This window comes from Leptonotus elevatus, chromosome 3 (assembly GCF_054856555.1).
Source record: "Leptonotus elevatus isolate MCC_2025b chromosome 3, RoL_Lele_1.0, whole genome shotgun sequence".
NCBI lineage: Eukaryota > Metazoa > Chordata > Actinopteri > Syngnathiformes > Syngnathidae > Leptonotus > Leptonotus elevatus.
This window is the reverse complement of record NC_141241.1, coordinates 25,463,433-25,482,314: the sequence shown is the minus strand read 5'-3', so window position 1 is coordinate 25,482,314 and position 18,882 is coordinate 25,463,433. Positions and strand designations below refer to the sequence as shown.

General features: G+C 38.3%; 3 protein-coding genes across 4 annotated transcripts in view; 2 read left to right on the top strand and 1 right to left on the bottom strand.

Annotated features, from left to right (window-relative positions):
* LOC147177550 (Golgi apparatus protein 1-like) overlaps nt 1–1,017 on the bottom strand; it is a 37,668-nt gene extending 36,651 nt beyond the window's left edge. For both annotated transcript variants that reach the window (XM_086071509.1, XM_086071511.1), the window contains exon 1: nt 657–1,017. In XM_086071509.1, coding sequence (XP_085927635.1) covers nt 657–989 — 333 coding nt within the window. In that variant the 5' untranslated portion in view covers nt 990–1,017. The remainder of the gene's footprint in view (nt 1–656) is intronic.
* A 7,173-nt stretch (nt 1,018–8,190) lies between these two features.
* On the top strand, nt 8,191–10,774 carry LOC147177549 (troponin I, fast skeletal muscle-like). Its single transcript, XM_086070842.1, has 6 exons — nt 8,191–8,289; nt 8,371–8,407; nt 8,942–9,070; nt 10,015–10,104; nt 10,196–10,372; nt 10,512–10,774. The coding sequence occupies exons 1-6, from the start codon at nt 8,282–8,284 to the stop codon at nt 10,596–10,598; spliced, it is 528 nt and encodes a 175-aa protein (XP_085926968.1). The 5' UTR covers nt 8,191–8,281; the 3' UTR covers nt 10,599–10,774.
* A 1,047-nt stretch (nt 10,775–11,821) lies between these two features.
* aph1b (aph-1B gamma-secretase subunit) lies at nt 11,822–18,466 on the top strand. Its single transcript, XM_086070391.1, has 6 exons — nt 11,822–12,109; nt 12,806–12,976; nt 15,352–15,425; nt 15,883–16,005; nt 17,174–17,301; nt 17,782–18,466. Exons 1-6 carry the CDS (start codon nt 11,997–11,999, stop codon nt 17,947–17,949), a joined length of 777 nt encoding a protein of 258 aa, XP_085926517.1. The 5' UTR covers nt 11,822–11,996; the 3' UTR covers nt 17,950–18,466.
* The last annotated feature ends 416 nt before the right edge of the window (nt 18,467–18,882 follow it).

The following is an 18,882-nucleotide window of genomic DNA, read 5'->3' as shown; positions in this document are numbered from 1 at the left end:
ACTCAAGTGTCTGCTGATCTTTCGCAATATATCCTTATGTGTGTCGTAAAAGAGCACACAAATTAAATTGCCACACATGCTATCAGAGCAAATGGAATGAGGAGCCACCTTTGTCAATGACTGTGTAAAAGAGACAACATCTGTCATCTCGTCTCATCAATGTTATTAAAAAGAAGATGTAACAATGAACAGAAAAGATACAGCTGTTACAAGATATTACAGGACAACTTGTACTCCCTTTCTGTAACACCTGATAGCAGCCCACTCAAAGTTTACACACAAAAGAAGATGTAAATAGTATTATTTTTTTTATTTTGGCACTCCCAAACAAGTGTGCCGTAAAATAATTGCGTTGGTTCAATAGTATGTGTAAAAAGCATACCTTGGGAGGGGGGGGGGCAGTAACTGACTGTGGGGAGAGGAAGGAACCTCAAAATACATTAACATGGACTTGACTAAATGGATTTCCATCTTTTATTAATCAGCGTGCTTCAAGTATAAACACGTGTCCTACACCAAACAGTCCATCAGTCCACTAATGCAGCTTCACCTCCACCTCAATGTCCAGCTGACAGCCACAGATTGAAAGCACCGCGGCCATGGCGTCACAGCCACCATCATCAACATCAGCACACCAAACGGCGGCCGCCGCTTACCTCTCTGCGGTCCTGCAGACATTCCAGCACGGACAGGTTATTTGCCCAGGTGTGTTTGGGGCACAACCGGGTCAGGTCCTCTCTGCAGGCCTCCTCCTCGGACAGCTTCCAGCCGGTCGCCCTTCGAGGCTGTGAGGCCCCGGCAGCGGCGGCGGCGGCGGCGGGGGCAGGTGCATCTTTGGCTTGTGGCTCAGCGGCTCGGAGGACGACCGGGTTGTTCGGAGGCTCGGCGGGGCCGCTGGCGGCTTTGAGGCCGAAGACGGAGCCGAAGCCACAGAGACACGCGTATGATAACAGCAGTAGCGGTAGCGGAGAGCGACTGTACGTCGCCATCTTCACACCACCGTAAAGCCAGCTCTGTGAGAACAACATTGCACTACTTCCGGTCAGTTAGTTCACAATAAAACATATGGGTTTGTGGATTACAGACCTTTCCATCAATATGCAGTTGAGCAAACATTTTGTACGTTATGAAATGGTAGATTAGAAATAATAATAATAATAATTTCCCTTATAACCATTACAGCACATTACAAGACTTTTGAATTCATGAACATCGATTGCAATGTTCACAATTAAAATGTATTAATATAAAATTTATTATTCGATTAATTTCGAGGAGGAAAGATGGAAAATTAGGTCAGTTTACCACATTTTAATCACGTGCAACCGGGATTAATTTATTTATTTTTATTACTCGCGCACACACATACAAACGCAGCCTTATGTTAAGGGTTGATTGTTAAATTATTTAAGTGTTGCTTTCTGATTGCTTCCAAACTGTGGTCGATGATGCTGAGGCCAACATTCCTGGTAAACACATGTAGGATTTTGTTAACTGGAACTTTGAAAAGGTCCTCCTTATTTGAATAGCAGTTTATCTGAACCTACAGCATACTGTAAAAAATAAAAATAAAATAAAATCAGCAAGCATCTTAGCAAGAGGCCATAAAATAGTTGAAAAGTTAATATCAGCAATTGCAATCCCATAGCCTCTAATATTAAAAAAGGTACTAAAAAAAGTCAGTCAGTTCATTTTGAACAGAAGAAAACGTCAAAAGAAAAAGCGGGTACGTTAAGCCAGTGTTTCTCGCCTAGTCCTCGGGGCCCTCTGTCTCCCTATTCCAACACAGCTGATTCCAATGACAGCTCATCATCAAGCTCTGGAGAAGCCTGATAACGATCCTCACCGGTGTTGGAATAGGGAGACATGGAAAACAGGCTGGATTGTGTGCCCCGGCCCAAGAGGACCAGCGTTATTGTGTTTAGCAATCAACAAAGCATTTGGGAGAGTCAAGGCTGGTAAATCAGCGGCAGGCTGGTAAATCAGTGGCAGGCTGATTAGAGACATTAGGGGTTATAATCGTGATACTAAAAAACATTACACGAGAGGTTATCAACAATTTCAAGGCGGAATTCCTTCTCCCTCCCTAAAAATAACAACATAGTCAAAAAAGCTGTCTTCATCTGCTCGTTTATTCTCTTATTTTATTTTTTTCAAAAAATGTGAATTGGTGCCTTTACCACCTTTTTATATTTATGAAAAGTGCAACTTGCATTTCCCACAATTCTCCAAGACCCCCCTGCACCTCTTCTACAGAGGGTGTCTCCACCAGGGGGCACATATTTCCCATACAAGCGTCAAATAGTTGACATGTATGGTACATGTATGGTAAATGGTACTTGTAATTGATGGGTGTCAAACTCGTTTTTGTTGTAGCCATATTGTGGTTAATTTCTCTCAAATTTACTTGGGGTGACACAAAATGATGTGGCGGCGACATATCTCACCCCTAGGCCTTGAATTTCACTCCTTTGTTGTAAGTCATCTGAATCTTTCATTTCATGCTTTGATCGTGCGATATCTCACCAATGTAATATTTATTTTATTTGTTTTTTAGGTTGAGTTGAAATATTTGTTAAATGTGTTGAATATTTTACATCTGAAAATATTGACTGTCTATAATTCCACACATGCAAACATTTATCAATGAATTAAAATGGAATGGGAGATCAAAAGACAAATCGGTGCAGCGTCTTCAGTGATGCAGACTCTGTCTTGGTCCGTTGGGGTGAAAAAGGAACTCAGCCAAAAGGCAACGCTTTCGATTTACTGGCTGATCTACATTCCTACCCACATTTATTGTTATAAGTTGTCGGTCGTAACTGAAAAAACAAGATAGGGAGACTGGGGCTAGTTGTATCACGGGTAAATTGTCACATTGCAATTTCTTCTCCACCAGAGGGCGCAACAAAAAAAGTGGAATACTAGTTTTCTTCGTATAAATGGTCAGGGGTTGTGTACTGTCTAAGAAGAGAATAGCACATTGTGAACTGAGATGAGTGCCAGTTATCTGTTTTGCACTATCCAAAGTAAAAAAATTAACTTAATATATTTTGAAACAGGTGTCATACATAGACTAATTCTAGCAACAAATCATTTTGACTCATTAGTGGAGAGATTCAGGCATCTTGTCATGCCTCAGTCACTGCTCTGTTTTAAGCTAACTTTAAACTAGAGCAAGTATTAGCCAACATGGTTGTTTGGGGAAACTTGTCTCAGTCATTTTGGGGTTTGTTGTCACATATGCAAAGAATGGGCCACTAAAAAATGCACCTCTGGCAACTCTGTTTACATATGCCAGAATTGCCCTTCAGACGATGAGTCTGAAGAGTGAGGAAATTAGTTTTGTTTCATTGTTTAAAATTTTATTTTGCAGTTGTTGTTGGAACTACAGTATGTCCACATGTCAGGACTGGTTTGAATTTTCATGATGAACCATCCATCAATCTATTAACCAAAAGGCTTTATTTATTGAAATTCAATTTAATCTCAAATTTCCTGTTTAAGGGAAGCAAAACAGGCATTTGAGGCTGAGAGTTATGACCTACATGCCAGCAGTTCAATGACTTTGATCTATTTCATAATATTATATGTTAAAGTTTTCTCAATGACAACATTTTCAAGATTAATGACAAACAATTTCTCTGGCTGTAAAAACAAAAACAAAACAAAACAGAAGAAAAAGGATAATTTTGTCCTTTATTAGTGGCAAAATCCAGTGTGACATCTTACCCATATAGTGTGACAACTTACCAAAGGTGGTGGGGCAACATCTCACATGTTCACTCCCTCTATTTGATGGCTTCCAATTAACTCTGCACTAACACAAAGTGTGAAATTGACACGAATACAAAAAATATACCTAAGACTTTGGTCTTTCATCGTATACATTTTGTTTACATATGATGTATTGATGCGATTGGCTGTCAACCAGTTCAGGGTGTACCCCGCCTACTGCCCGAAGCCATCTGGGATAGGCTCCAGCGGACCCCACGCACCCCCTCGCGACCTTTGTGAGGACAAGCGGTTAAGAAAATGGATGGATGGATGGATGGATGATGTATTTATTCCAAGAAATAGATAAAAGTACAAAAAGTGATACAACTACCCTAACTACGGTCTCCCCTAGCGGATACAAGTGGCTAAAATAAGTTTCCTCTGCAGCGTGTCCGGGTTTTCCTTTAGAGATGGGAAGTTCAGTCATCAGAGTAGAGCCGCTGCTCCTTCGCATTGAGAGTAGTCAGACGGATGAGGTGATTCGGATGAGGTAATTCGGGCATCCGATCAGGATGCCTCCTGGACGCCTTCCTGGTCAGGTCTTTCATTTACGTCACGCCGAGGAGGCTGGCCTGGGAACGCCTTGGGATTATCCCACAAGAGCTGGACGAAGTGGCTTGGGAGCGGTATGTCTGGGCTTCCCTGCTTCCACAACCCGATCCCAGATAGTGGAAGAAAATGGATGGATGGTGATTTTCAATTACAAATGCTGATAAATGCAGCCATGGTGTGGTGTTCACATGAAAATGAAGCACTGAGTACACACACTGACCTTCAGCCACAACATTATGACAGCTTGCACAACATAATGATATAAAAAACAACAACGGTTTAAAATATTTCTCTCCTTTACAAAGTAATGATGAGTTTTGATTGACACTTTCAGGGGTATTCATTAAACAATATGTTAATTATTGAGGTTATAGTTTGCAGTGGTTCTAGATTATGGAAGGGTTTCGAAGTACTTTCATTTTGACATAGTTTAATGACTGCATGGACTGAAGTTTTCTGTAACAAGATAAAATACGCATGGGCAAATGTAATGATCAGTTTACACTTAACTGTAGGAGTATTTGTGTTTTTGTGTGGGCAAAATTTAACGTCTGTCTACCATGGTGCTGGAGCAGCTGATTGGGAACCAGGGAGCACAATAAATCCTCCTAAATTTAGAGCTGACAGCTGCCGGGAGACTTTTTCTGGCTCGTCATCAGCCATACTAATCTGCTCTCCTCTCAGAGTTAGTTATAAACTTGCATTTCAAAGATGTATCAAGGAACTGAGATCCTTCAGTAATTGAACAAATCCCCAATTAGAGCCCTGTAGGCTATACAACACAGTTACACAGTAAATATCATATACATTTAATGCAAAGTTACATCAAAGTGAAGCTTGTGGTTTGTCAATTTGATGTTTTGTCCTCACTCTCAAGGGTTTAGAGGCCACTTTCTGATTCTCAAAGCAAATCGTTGCACTTGCAGACTATACTGCTTTCCCACTCAACCTGAACTTGCACTAAAACCTTTTGCACATAAACCTGCACTGAACAGATGAGACAGACTTATGGGAATGATCCTTAGGCACACAGAACTTTAAAGATAGCGCTATCAGTTTAAAACTACAGTTCTTAAAGTCATAATATTGATTTATGTTTGGTATTTTTTCCTGTGTATATTGAGGCGTTTTTTTTCTCCGTCCTTCCTCTGTGTGTGGGTTTTCTCCATGTACTCTACCTTACGTGTTAGCTCAACTGAAGACTAATTGCCCAAAGTGAGTGTGAATGGTTGCTTGTACCCTGTGATTGGCTGGCGACTAGTCCAGGGTGTACCCTGCTTCTTGATCAAAGTTAGCTGGGATAGCCTCCAGCTCACTCGCGACTCTAATGAGAATAAGCACAGAGGAAAGTGGATGTACAACAACTCACTCCAAATAATGCTTCAACTTGCTTGACTAAAATTGCTCTATCACTGGTTTCGGCAACCTTTTTTTGTCAAAAGAGCCATTTTAGGGCAAATAAATAACCAAAAAATCTGTCTGGAGCCACAAAATTTGAACATTGTGATGAACGAAATCTGTGTTAATGTTGGTCTCATGTTATGTACTAGGGCCGAAGAGCTAATTAGAGATGCACTATAACAGAAAAATATGCTGCATTCAATACTTTGAGATTAATTTTCTTCTACCTTTCATCTTCAGTTTTTTTATTTTTTTATTCCTTCGTTCTTCATACATTTTTTGGCTTTTCTGCCTTTTTGTTAAATTTCTGACAATTTTATGGACATACACATACGGTAATTTTCTGCCTCTCTTCTTCCTTTTTTTTACATATTTGATGGCTTTTTCTTTCTTTCCTTTTTTTAAAAAACGTTTTTTCTGCCTTTTTTGCTATCAATTTTCTGACATTTTTGGCAATTTTGTGTACATTTTATGGTAATTTTCAGGATTTCTTTTGTTTTGTTTTTTGTTTTTTACTTTTTGAATTTTTTTCCCCCTGCCTTTTGTTAAATCGAATTTCTGATATATATTTTTTTGTGGTAAATTCTATGGTAATTTTTGTGATTTCTTCTTTTGATTTTGGACTTTTTATAGTTATGTTTTAAACATTTTATTTTCTGCCTTTTTTTTTTAAATACATTTTTTGACTTTTTTGGGGCAATTTTGTATACATTTTGTGGTCATTTTCGGGATCTCTTCTTTGTTTTAGGACAATTTCTAGTTACTTTTTGAAAGTTTTCTTGTCCGTCTTTTTTTTTCTTTTTTAAATCAATTTTCTGACTTTTTCGGCAATTCCAAAGACAAGTTTTAAAACTTTTTCTTTTACCTATCGTCCATATTTTTCTGACAACTTAAAAATTGGGAATGACATTTTTTTGACATTTAATTATTCTTCTTTAAAAAAATTATTAATTCATTTGGATAATATGTAATAAAAAAATAAGTAAAAAATATATTAATTTCTACTCTTTTTTTTTTTTTTTTTGATCCACAAGGAGCCACAGGAGAGGTACTAGATGTACCACATGTGGCTCCAGAGCGGCAGATTGCAGACCGTTGGTATCACATGAGAAATTGAGGTCAAACAAATATGGGTTGCCAATTAAAATGACAATTTTCAAAGAACTCATGCTCACAGATGCTGCAACCAGGGGGTATAGGGGAATTTCAAAACAAGAGTCAATGGAAAGAGCAATCTGAGCTGTTTGACATAGGCAGTGAAAATTTGGCACATTTTACATGAGCGCAACCCTCACATACACAGCTGAGTTGCTCATCATTTACCAATGTATGTTAGTTACAAATGAGGCATTATTTGCAGTACATATCAAACATTTTCTTTACAATATGTAATAGTCTAGCAGCGGCATTCTGATTATATTACGTTTGCGATATGTGATATGTTAAGCAGCAAAATCCGCCCGTTTTTCTCCATCTCAGAGGGCGGCCATTTTGCCACTTGCTTTTTGATAGAAAATGACCACAGTGGCACCGGGCTCAGGTAGCAACCAATCATAGGTAAGCTTCAGAAAACGGGTGAGCCGTGATTGGTTGTTGCCTGAGCCACTGGGATGACATTTTCAGTCAACAGCAAGTGGCAAAATGTAATTCTGAACTTTTTTCTGTATCTTTATATGGATAACATTTTCCAATAGTTTTCAAATAATCTCTTTAAAAATGTTATTACTGTCCACGATTCTTTTTTTTTTAAGCTTATTAACAATTGTGTTGACTGTGGAAAAAGTCTCAAGAAAAAGAACGCAACAGACGTTTATCGACGTTGACTTAGATGAAGCCAAGACTTAACAAACTATAACTCTGATGCAGGAATTTTTATTTTATTTTTTTACACTAAGCAAAGTTAGATATCAATCCATAAATGGCAATGCAGTTTATATTCAAGGTACACTTTACTGAATTGAAAAAAAAGAAAACTAATAAAGCATACTTCTTAATTGCTGTGGTCCTATATGCACATCTTAAGCTCTTAACCCTGCCTCAGATTTAATCAAGGGCAACAAATCCTGGATTTTGTTTGGACAAATGTTTTATTTTAAGCCCCAAAGGAACTCTACGGATAAGAGAAATACGGTTTCAGATTACATGAAAAAAATGGCAATAACATACTGTCCATTATACTATGTTGGGACATGTTATAGTGAACTGTAAGAGACATTTCATTGTTAAAAATACAAAAACATTGTCAAGGCGAAGCATTGTTGTAATGTCTCACTGTCTAGTGATGCTTCCAGAAGAGAATTCCTGAAACATTTGTTGCTCAGCTGCCACTGCCAACTCTTGCATCCCACATTCTACCCACAGCTTCTGAAGACAACTGGCCTATTTGGCGCGCACACACACACACACACACACCCACACCCCCCCCCCCCCACACACACACACACACACGCTATAAAGATAGGAACATTGACATTCACCTCACTTTTTCCCTGCAGGCCATAGAGGAGTCAGCTACGTTGTCAAGCACAGAGGAGTCAGCTACGTTGTCAAGATGGCAGAGTAAGTCCTCATCTCAACTCTCTCACTTCTAATTTGTTAATCCACAAAACTCACAAGCATTTTATGTATTTCTCTCTGAAGGAAAAAGATGACAGTAAGCCGGAGGAATTACCTCAAGGTAAAGCACGATGGTGGTCATAATTCAATGTGATGGTATAGAGAGCTGTACAGTATTATCTGATTTGTTTATTGACATTGATCTTTTTTTTTTGTTACATGGACTGTATCCACAACGAACATCGAATTTGTGCAGAAAAATTGCTACTGAACTGAATATGAGTTTTCTGGGCTCAGCATGTTGAAAATCGCACAAACAGATTTAGACTTCAGATTCAGAATTGTAGTAATTCATGAGCCTTTTCACCATCAGCTCACAATTGAATATTATGTTACAGTATCTTTAAAGTATGAATTATTATCCTCATTATAAGGAATGATTTTGCATTTTGGTACTTTGACAAGGAAAAAATTAAAACATATATCAGCCATATTTGTTCACAATGAACACAATTATGCAAAAATTCTTGAACCTCAGTAAAGCATTGTCCGTTAATTAATTTAAATGAATGTAATACAAATACAAACTTGTGTACAAATTAAAATAAAATAAAATCTCTGTGGTGCTGTGCTGCCTGCTCCTACTTCTCCTCAGAGCTTGCTGTTGCAGATTGGTCAGACAATGCTGGATGAGGCGGCTGAACAGGCCCAAGACGAGAAGACCAAATACATGGAGGAGAACTGCCCTGCTCTCTCTTTCCCTGCCTGCATGCAGGAGTTGCAGGTAAACATCCTATTATGACTATCAGTTCTCCAACTCACAAACACAGTAAAATGAACTCTGACCTATTTAATTTGAACCAAACCACATCCTAAGCTTCACCTTACCAGCACAATGAGAAGAAGTGGTCCATATGTTCAAATCCCCTAGCTGTATTGCCATTGTGCTGACTCTGATCTGATTTGGACAGGAAAATCACATGAGCTCACATAGTCAATGCAAAGAGGGGTCAATTCATTTTCTCTCAAGAACAGTATGTGCAAATGAGATGATTTTTATTCATTTATTGAAGTGTCAAGCTTAAGAATGATCTGATCATTTAATCAATAATGCAAAATGATTGTTTTCAGTGAATTTATGTAAGGTAAGACACCTTTATAGTTAGGGGGGAAGATCAAGGCTATTTCCAGCACTTTTGACCACAAGATTTTGGACTTCTGTCTGAATACTACATGTGTGACATCTTATTTTCCGTCTTGCTTTATAAATTTTACATTTCAAAATATCTAGATGGCCTTGATCCACAGGAAGGACAGAGTTTTATCAGTAACAAATTGACCAAATCACTAGCACCAAATGTCAGCCCTACAGTTCTGAGGTTCAGGGTGGTTTTCTTCAAGTATTCCGGTTTCCTCCCACATTCTAAAATGTATGTCAATATGTGTGCACCATTCACTCTGACAGATTGGGTTTAAGTATATTCCCAAAAATGGGAAAGACTCCAGATCACCTCAGATAGTATTGTTCAAACGTCATGATAAAAAGGTATATCTTGTTGCGGGTGTGAGAACATTTAAGGACTGCGATCTACATGGAGAAAATTAGGAGCCAATAGTGTGACTGAATGTATAACTGGATATTATCAAGGGGCAGGACGAAAATACTGTACTCAAAGCTAGATGTAACCCACCCATGCTTTTCAAATTGTCTGTATTTCCAATTGCTAGGAGCTCTGTCGGAAATTTCACAAGCAGATTGACCTGGTAGATGATGAAAGGTACGACATGGATATGAAAGTGAAGAAATCTGAAAAGGAGGTACATACGCATCTTTTAGTTCCACATCATTATGTTTTATTGACATCTAAAGGGGATATTAGTGTGTAAAGATGTACCTCTTCCCTATCAGATCAACGACCTGAAGTTAATGATTCAGGATCTCAATGGAAAGTTTAAGAAGCCGGCCCTGAGGAAGGTACGGATGTCAGCTGATGCCATGTTAGCTGCCCTGCTGGGGTCCAAACACAAAGTGTCCATGGACCTGAGGGCCAACCTGAAGCAGGTCAAGAAGGAAGTGAAGGATGAGGTTGGTCAATTACACACAAGAAAGACATAACATTGTTGATCATTATTTTCTGATCAAATTCTTTGCACTTACTCAAATTATAATATTTTAGAATACATAGGCCCAAGTACAACTGACAGATTGCACATATCTCACTCAGGAGAAACAGACTGGTGACTGGAGGAAGAAAATTGAGGACAAAAGCGGAATGGATGGCAGGAAGAAAATGTTTGAGACAGAGGCCTGACTGAACTCCAGAATTCTTGTGGTGTTCATTACCATCATTTTTGTGTTTTATATGTGACCACATTGTTAATATTGTTGTGTAAGTTACACAAGGTAATATATTAGAAAAATGATCAGACAGATAAAAACATCAATTGAAGCTATAGCTGGTGAAGCAAAAGGAAAACTTTCAATACTTAGTATATATATATATATATATATATATATATATATATATATATATATATATATATATATATATATATATATATATATATATATATATATATATATATATATATATATGTACACAAACATATGTTCATATATTCATATATCATATGTTACAAGGGTAAAAGTGAATAAAACTTTTAATGAAATGACAAGTGATTCGCTAATTTACATAAATATACGGGGCAGCAGTAGTTCATCATTAAAGCCTCTGTGACTGGAGCCAAAGACCGTGGAGGACAACAAACAAACAAACAAACAAACAAGCAAACAAACAAAAACAATGGCAAAATTAAAATGGCAACTAATTGATAGAGAGATGCAGATGCTCATCTCCTTCCAGATTCCTGTTGATTCCAGACAACTGTTGAGGTGCCCTTGAGCAAGACACCGAGCCCACCCTCCCTTTCCTCCGTGTTTGTGACCTGATTCTTTATCTCTGTCGTCTGAAACACAATTTCACCGCAGAGCCTCAGTTGAAGTTCCGCTTGAGGATTAAAATTGGTATAATAGTAATCAGAGTTGGGTAATCAGGTCCAGAAAGTAAAAACCCTGCCACAGATTGGCTATAACCACACACTACAGGTGCTTCTACACAACTAGCAGGTAAACAAGTTCGTCTCCACCTGTTGAGTAGAATCACCTGTGGTTAAAGCCAAACTGTTTCAGGCGTTTTACTTTCTGGATCTGGATTCCCCAACCCTGATGACGATAATAATAAAAATAATAATTATACTAATAATACTAATACTACTACTACTACTACTACTACTACTAATAATAATAATAATACATTTTATTATTTGTATTGGTGTAAATGGGATTTATGTAATGTGATGGTGAGATATAGAATAGAATAAAATAGAATAGAAAATAATGAGCCAGGTAAAACAAAAAGGATTAATGCACACAACATTCATGACTGGGGATAATATAAAGAACAATACTCAATGCAGAAATGTATCAATAAAGTTTTTAGAATGACGTTTTTTCAGCACCCTAGCTCATGTGACATCACGAGAGAAGCCTGAAACTGGCGGAAGTAGAGGGAGTTCTCGTTCGCCTCCATCAAAAACCAAACAGGCTGCTGCCAGTAATTTAAATAAAGTGTCCAATAAGTCGTGTAAAAATCTCGACAAAGTGCTTCGGGTCGCGCGGCCTTCTACACATTCGACAAGAATCACCCAAAATGACAGCGGCGGTGTTTTTTGGTTGTACCTTCATTGCCTTCGGCCCTGCCATCGCTCTGTTCCTGTTTACCATCGCCCGGGAACCTCTGAGGGTCATCTTTCTCATAGCAGGGTGAGTCGTAACGCTTCCCGGTGGAAGCTTAGCAGATCGTGTGGACGACAACGTTTATTTGGTCGGTTTTAGGTAGAGAAACGCCAGTCGATGTCCGGCGAACATGCTAGCCGAACGCGCTATCAGCTTTGTTTTGATTCTCATTCACGAACACCGTCCATTGTGTTGCCTAGTGTTCACTAGTCAGTCTTTATCATCGTGTGAATAAGGCGACCCGTCCTTGGATATATAAAGGCGCTTCATAAATGGCTTATTTTCTATTGTCTGGAAATATCGTGGCCGCCCTCAGAAAATCGATTAATTAGTCTTTCTATACTTTTAAGTAGGAGATAATGTGCAGTGCTCATTCAGCAGTATAAATCCCCTTAATCCACAAGCAAAGCAAAGTTTATCACTAAAACAACATACATCGTTCTTCAACTCACAAAATGAAGCATGGTACATTCCAAAAATAAGTAACTTAGTGTTAGGTTTATTGTTGTGGTACTCTACAAATGGATGACGACCTGACCAGTCCAGGGCGTACCCCGCCTCTCATCCATTGTCGCCCAATATTCAGAACAGATTTTTCTTCCTACAAACGTCAAATTAAATTGTCCAGGAACATACACACACAATAATAATCAGTCTAGGAGGTAAGTGCCATCATGTTTTACATTTTCTTATAGCTTGTTGTGTTGGTTTGTTTTCTTCCAGAGCGTTTTTCTGGCTTGTGTCTCTCCTGCTGTCCTCTCTGGTTTGGTTCATCTCCGTTCAGATAAGTAATAAGGACAGTGCGGTTCAGCAGAAAGGCCTCCTCATCTTCGGCGTGGTGCTGTCTGTCCTCCTGCAAGAGACCTTCCGCTTTGCTTACTACAAGTTGCTGAAGTAAGCTATAAACCACACCGTTTTTAGAGTAGTGTTAAATTTTTAATATAGTGGAAATTCTAAATATGAATACCTGTGAAGTTGTAAAACTTGGAATTAATTAGTATTTCTGTAAAAATATACCTCGAAAGTCACACCACTTTAAGAGTCAAACTGCCAGATTTCAGCATGTTGTGCTTTTTAGAAATTACTTTCATGTGTGTTTAGCTTTTTCTTTGGCTTGTGTATTTATGTATTTTTTTGTTATGCCACCACACCACAGTAAAGTACCAGTGATGGAAAAGAGAAGTGTTATGATGACCATATATTCTGAAATTGAAATTGTAGTTGGTCCTTGGTAGTGTTGTTACGATAATATTTTTACTTCAATGTTTTACTTCCATAAAGTACCTAAATCTTAAAAGACCAGTTAGAAAACAGTGGAATAATAAATAGTTCACACTTAAACAACCACAACTTATTTTTATTTTTATTACTTTTAGTGCTGCCAAAGTTAAAGTATTAACTTTGGAGATTAATTATTTTTTTAACCACTAAATAAAAAAATAAAATAAAATTTATTATTTAGTTCTTGTGGCATCCTATATAACCTCTGCTTACGTATGCAGCCAACCTTAGAGGAGGCACTGGTGCAAAATTGTTCAAACATGGGCTGAACTTAAGGTTGTTTAATTTGGTTTTATTTGCTTGCCGCTTGTTGGAAAAATCGAAAGTAATTGGCGAACTTTGCAAAGCCAAATTTAGAATATCATATTACCGTGTTTTTTGGACTCACTTTTTTTCATAGTTTGGTTGGTTCTGCAACTTATATTTAGTATTCACTGAAGTCACGGGATCGCGAGTCCTCCCCTCATCTTGGGTCAACTTTCCACCGGTGTCAACTTTGCTTCTATTGTGTTTACACTGAATGTTCGTTCATTATTGATTAATGTCACCCTCAGCTTCCTCTTAACGTTACTTGTGTAAGCAAGATGTATGCGGAAGATTTAGCTCAACATTCTTTACAACGGTACACGTTGAAACGTTTGGTTAATGGAATTGATTAGATTACAAACATTTGCTGATACTGACCAAACCGGACGACATGGCAATGTAGGATGGCTTGGCTCTCAAAACACGGACATTTTTGCATCTTCTGTACTTTCGGCTTTTATCGGTTACTATGTGCATTCATCATTTGTGAATTTAAGGTGAAGAATCTCGGGTTATTTTAAAACCAAGTTAGCTAGTTCCCTGAAGGCGCTAGCTACTAGCGCTAGCATGTAACAACAAAAACAACTACAACATTGTTGATTCGTAACTTATTTTCGTACACTTTAACAATAATTTCAACTTTTGGGCTGCTGGGAAAGGAAAATAAGAGACCTTAAGGAGGGTATTTGTAGAGATCTCAAAATCGAACATCTTGACCACAAATCTATTTTTAGCCAGAGCTAGCCACGGCTAGCGACTCGCATATCACAAGCGCATTATGGTAAAAGCTTTTTTACCATCTTACAATGACACTTACCTTAATCAAAATGGTCAGAACACACTTTGGCAGACTTTGTCGGTTAGAAATCCTTTTGATGTATCTTTGTAATTCCGGACACTTTGTTGGTCCCATTTGACATTCCATGGACCGGTATACACCGGCACACAATGTGGGGCAAATGACGGCATGTGAACACTTTCTAGAAGTTTCATTTCACATCTTTGTTCGCCCAATTTTGCACCCGTGAACGGCACACATGTGCACCATTGTGAAGCGGTTTGTGAAAATCCGGAATGAATGAACAAAATGAATGAATCAAAGTAACTTGTAGTAAGCAACACGAGCACTCAGCATTTGCTTGCGTTGTCTCGCTGGCTGTTTGCCCCACCAAAGGCATGCTGGGTCGATAGGTGGGGGGGTCGGTGACGTCATGTGAATACTATTTATAGTCAGGTGCGACTTGTATATATTAAAATTAGAGCTTGGACTGGTACCCAAAATAAATACAAATTTAGTAATAATATAAATATATATAATAATAATGAATAAATCAATCATGTTGGCTTTCTAGACAATACTTATGGTGCATTACCATTTGCCAAAAAGGAAGAATGAGTTATGCATTTTTGGTGGCCACCTTCTTTATCATGCTAAAAAGGTGATGGTAATGCACCAAAAGTATTTGCCAAATGGCAAAAGTAAGTAGAAGAAAAGACGTTCTAACACTTTTGTTTATCTGCTGTGATACGCTATTCTGTTCCACTTGTCCATCTTCCCTCTTTTTTTAGTTATGATCATTTTCACACCATGTATCATCTTTTAGCCACTGACATACATATTCTTTTTCGATGCCTGTTGTTTACAATATTGTTGTATGGCGTCTGTGCATTTGTGTCTGCAGGAAAGCAAATGAAGGGCTCCTTACCCTCAGTCAGGAGGAAACTATGCCGATCTCCATACGACAACTGGCCTATGGTACAATTTCAAAAATAACATGGCAGAAATATATATCTGTTTTTATCATGGTGGTGCTGAGCTTAACTGAAACTAAACAACCACATTTTGGTTCACCTGAAAGATTTTGGGATCTACTATATATTCAATTTAAAAATTTGACTTTTTAATCCATTGATTTAACTGTATATATTACTTCTTGCCATTGTCACTGCACTAAATCATGACTTGGTAATTGAACTCTCCAAATTACAAAAGCATACTACAATCATTTCGGGATACCCAAACATTGTTGAACTTTAGTTTGTTCTAAAATCATACACTGAAGTAGTTACTTGTATGTTTTAGAAATGATTATGAATATGAAAAAGAAAAAAAAAAGTATATTTATTATGATTGAGCCATACAAACAAACTCACCATGTCAGCGGTGTAGTTCCTGACATGTTAGATCTTGTCTTGCTTGTGATCTGTTCCAGTGTCTGGCCTTGGTTTTGGATTCATGAGTGGCGCATTTTCTGTGGTGAACATTCTGGCTGACTCTGTTGGCCCAGGAACTATCGGGATCCATGGAGACTCGCAGCACTACTTTTTGTCTTCAGGTATCACTTTATTCTGAGATTGCATGGCTCTGAACCTTTTTGACCTCAGGGATCAACTTTTCCTATACAAAATGGCCTGGGGCCTAATCAGAAATTATGAGTAGTGTTGAAATATTGTTGACTTATTTATGGGTGGGTGATATAGCTTAAAAATTATATTGCAATATTTCAAGGAAATTTGCGGTGACAATATTTTAGACGATATGTGTAATAATTACTGAACAATATGAGTGGTGCTTCGAATAACATTTTTGTTGCACATCTTATTTGTATTTAATTAGCAAAATACGCGGCCCCGCAGCCCTCACAGCCCACAGGTGCAACATTGAAATGATTATGAGGCCCACTAGTTGCCACTTATTGGCCTCTGCCCCATGGTTAACAATCACTGCTGAAGACAATTGTAATTCTTCCATAAATGACCACCTGCAAACTGCCAGGTGTACAGTGTATATAAAAGGTCAGCCCCGCTCTGAACACCAAAAATTTGTGACTAATTGACGCTCCCAAGTCCCCATAAAGGTATATAATTGATTATACATACCATAGGATGGTGGCAACGAGCAACTTTAGTCTAACTAAAGCTCCCCAACTTGCTTAAATATACAGTAGTTCTTGGCACCAAGATGCCACGAGATTTTGTCAAAGCAATTCTTTTATTGCTTTGGCCTGAGTATAAAAACAAAACACAAATAGTTTTGTTTTTTTTCCTAGGTGAATACGTTTTAAAAAGAAGTATGTGAAGTTGCAAATGCTGATGTTGAAGGTGCTATAGTTCATGTGAAAAGAAATCTGAATAATTGTTGTTAGAGGCATGGCGTGACCAGGTATTCCAGCACAATATCCCCCTTTTTCTTCCTTGTTTGTCTTTGTCCCTCTTTCACATGGCCAGTTTTTGCGGATCATGTCACCTTATGACTTAAAATCGAACCCTGTTAATAAAAACAAAAACAAAACTGACTGTTTTCATTAACCGCATCTTGTGATTTATAAGTCACTAGACTATATACAAAATGCACAATCATCTCCCTATTCTCCTGCATTATGGTAGACTGAAGCAAAGTTTATAGTATACTACGAATTGTGATGAATGATATGGGGAAAAAAAGTTTAATGTACAGTACATGCATGTTCACTTTTGAAAGTCTTCCTTCTCTTCCCTTCCTAGCATTCATGACGATGGCCATTATCCTTCTCCACATGTTTTGGGGTGTGGTCTTCTTTGATGCCTGTGAGAAGCAACAGTGGTGGGCAATTGCTGCTGTTGTCATCAGCCACCTGGTCGTTTCCTGTCTGGTGAGTGATGTGCGACGTTGGGGGCTCACGTTGGAAAGACGCAAGCTTGGCTACGCCATGATTTTGTTTAAATGCAGTCAATATCGGGATACTGACAGCGCTGGCGCATTGGGTTTTGCGGCACGCAGTGACGTCAGGACAGCCAAATCCAATTTGTGTGTTTGGAGCTGTTCAAACTGAGACGCATCCTGTCTAAATCAGATATGAAGTTACATTCCGAATGTTGTTTCAATTCATCCGGCAAAAATTAAATTTCATGTACTTTGTGACTGTTCAGACTACAAAAGAGCCATCCATCTGGATGGGCAAAAAATCTGATTTTGGCTGGCAGTCTGAACAAGGCCTAAATCCACTCTCCACCTCTGTCATGTTGTAACTAGGTAGCATTTGTTAACAGTTCTCTTTAGGTTGTGTAGTTGTAATTAATGCTGACAATTTACCTTATACCACTAGATTTAGTTGATCTGTCTCCTTTTACAGACTTTCCAGAACCCAGAGTATGTTGCCAGCCTAGTTCCCACCTATGTTATCTTGTTCCTAATGGGCATGTGGGCCTTCTACTCTGCTGGTGGCTCGCTGAGGAACCTCAAACTTTGCCTGACCTGCAAAGACAAAGATTTCCTGCTTGCCAACCACCGGCCCAGATAACGCAACACTCCAGGGAGCTCGCAGGAGTCTCCATCCAAAGATCACACACGCACACACACACTCACACATATGCACTAAACATCATGAGAGAGTGGTTGTTTTCTGTTGATCTGAAGTTTGAATTCCAACCCTTTTTTTTTTTTGCATGCAAGGAGGACAAAAGCAGTGACTGATTTGCAGAGGAAATGTAACATTTTGAGAGAGATTGACTTAACTTTAGGTAGAGCTTAATTTGTTTATGAGAATGAATTGATATGAAATGTGGTTCCGCTCACAAACATGAACTCCTGTGCTGAGTAGTGCCCATGTTTTTAATTTGATGTGATGATACAGGAAGTTTCAATGTGGAGTGTCACCGCTCCAACATTATATATATTGCCCAGCATTTAAACCTTCGTACAGGTTTTTATTTTAGTAATGGGTCATGTTTTTACAAGGGTCCAGTTTGAAAAATGAATTAAAAAATACATTGTGTGTTATGGACATCATTGCCACTGAGTAAATGCTTGACAACAGATCAGTGAAAGTTATAAGATTTTTTTTTCATTCAAACTATATTTGAGCAATGTTTTAGTTGACACATGACAAATTTGACAGCAAGCTTCAAACAGTTTATGATTACCAAGAACAAATTGAGCTGTGAAAGCTTTGTAATTTTATGATTGTTTTGTTTCTTTGTTGCCTTTAGTGACTTAGCTGATCACAGCGTCTCATATTTTAGGAATTTGGGTTAAGTATAATGGTGCAGCATTCCTTTATTTGCTGCATCCTAGGCGAGTTCTACTGGAGCTTTATTTATCAGATGTTTAGATAAGTGTGCCAATCTTCTCTTTGTATTAAGTAAAAAAAAAAAAAAAGAGGCTAAATTCAGATACAAGTCTGGATGGGAATGAAATCATTGTTTTGAACCAGGAAGATGCAGGAGAGAAGCAT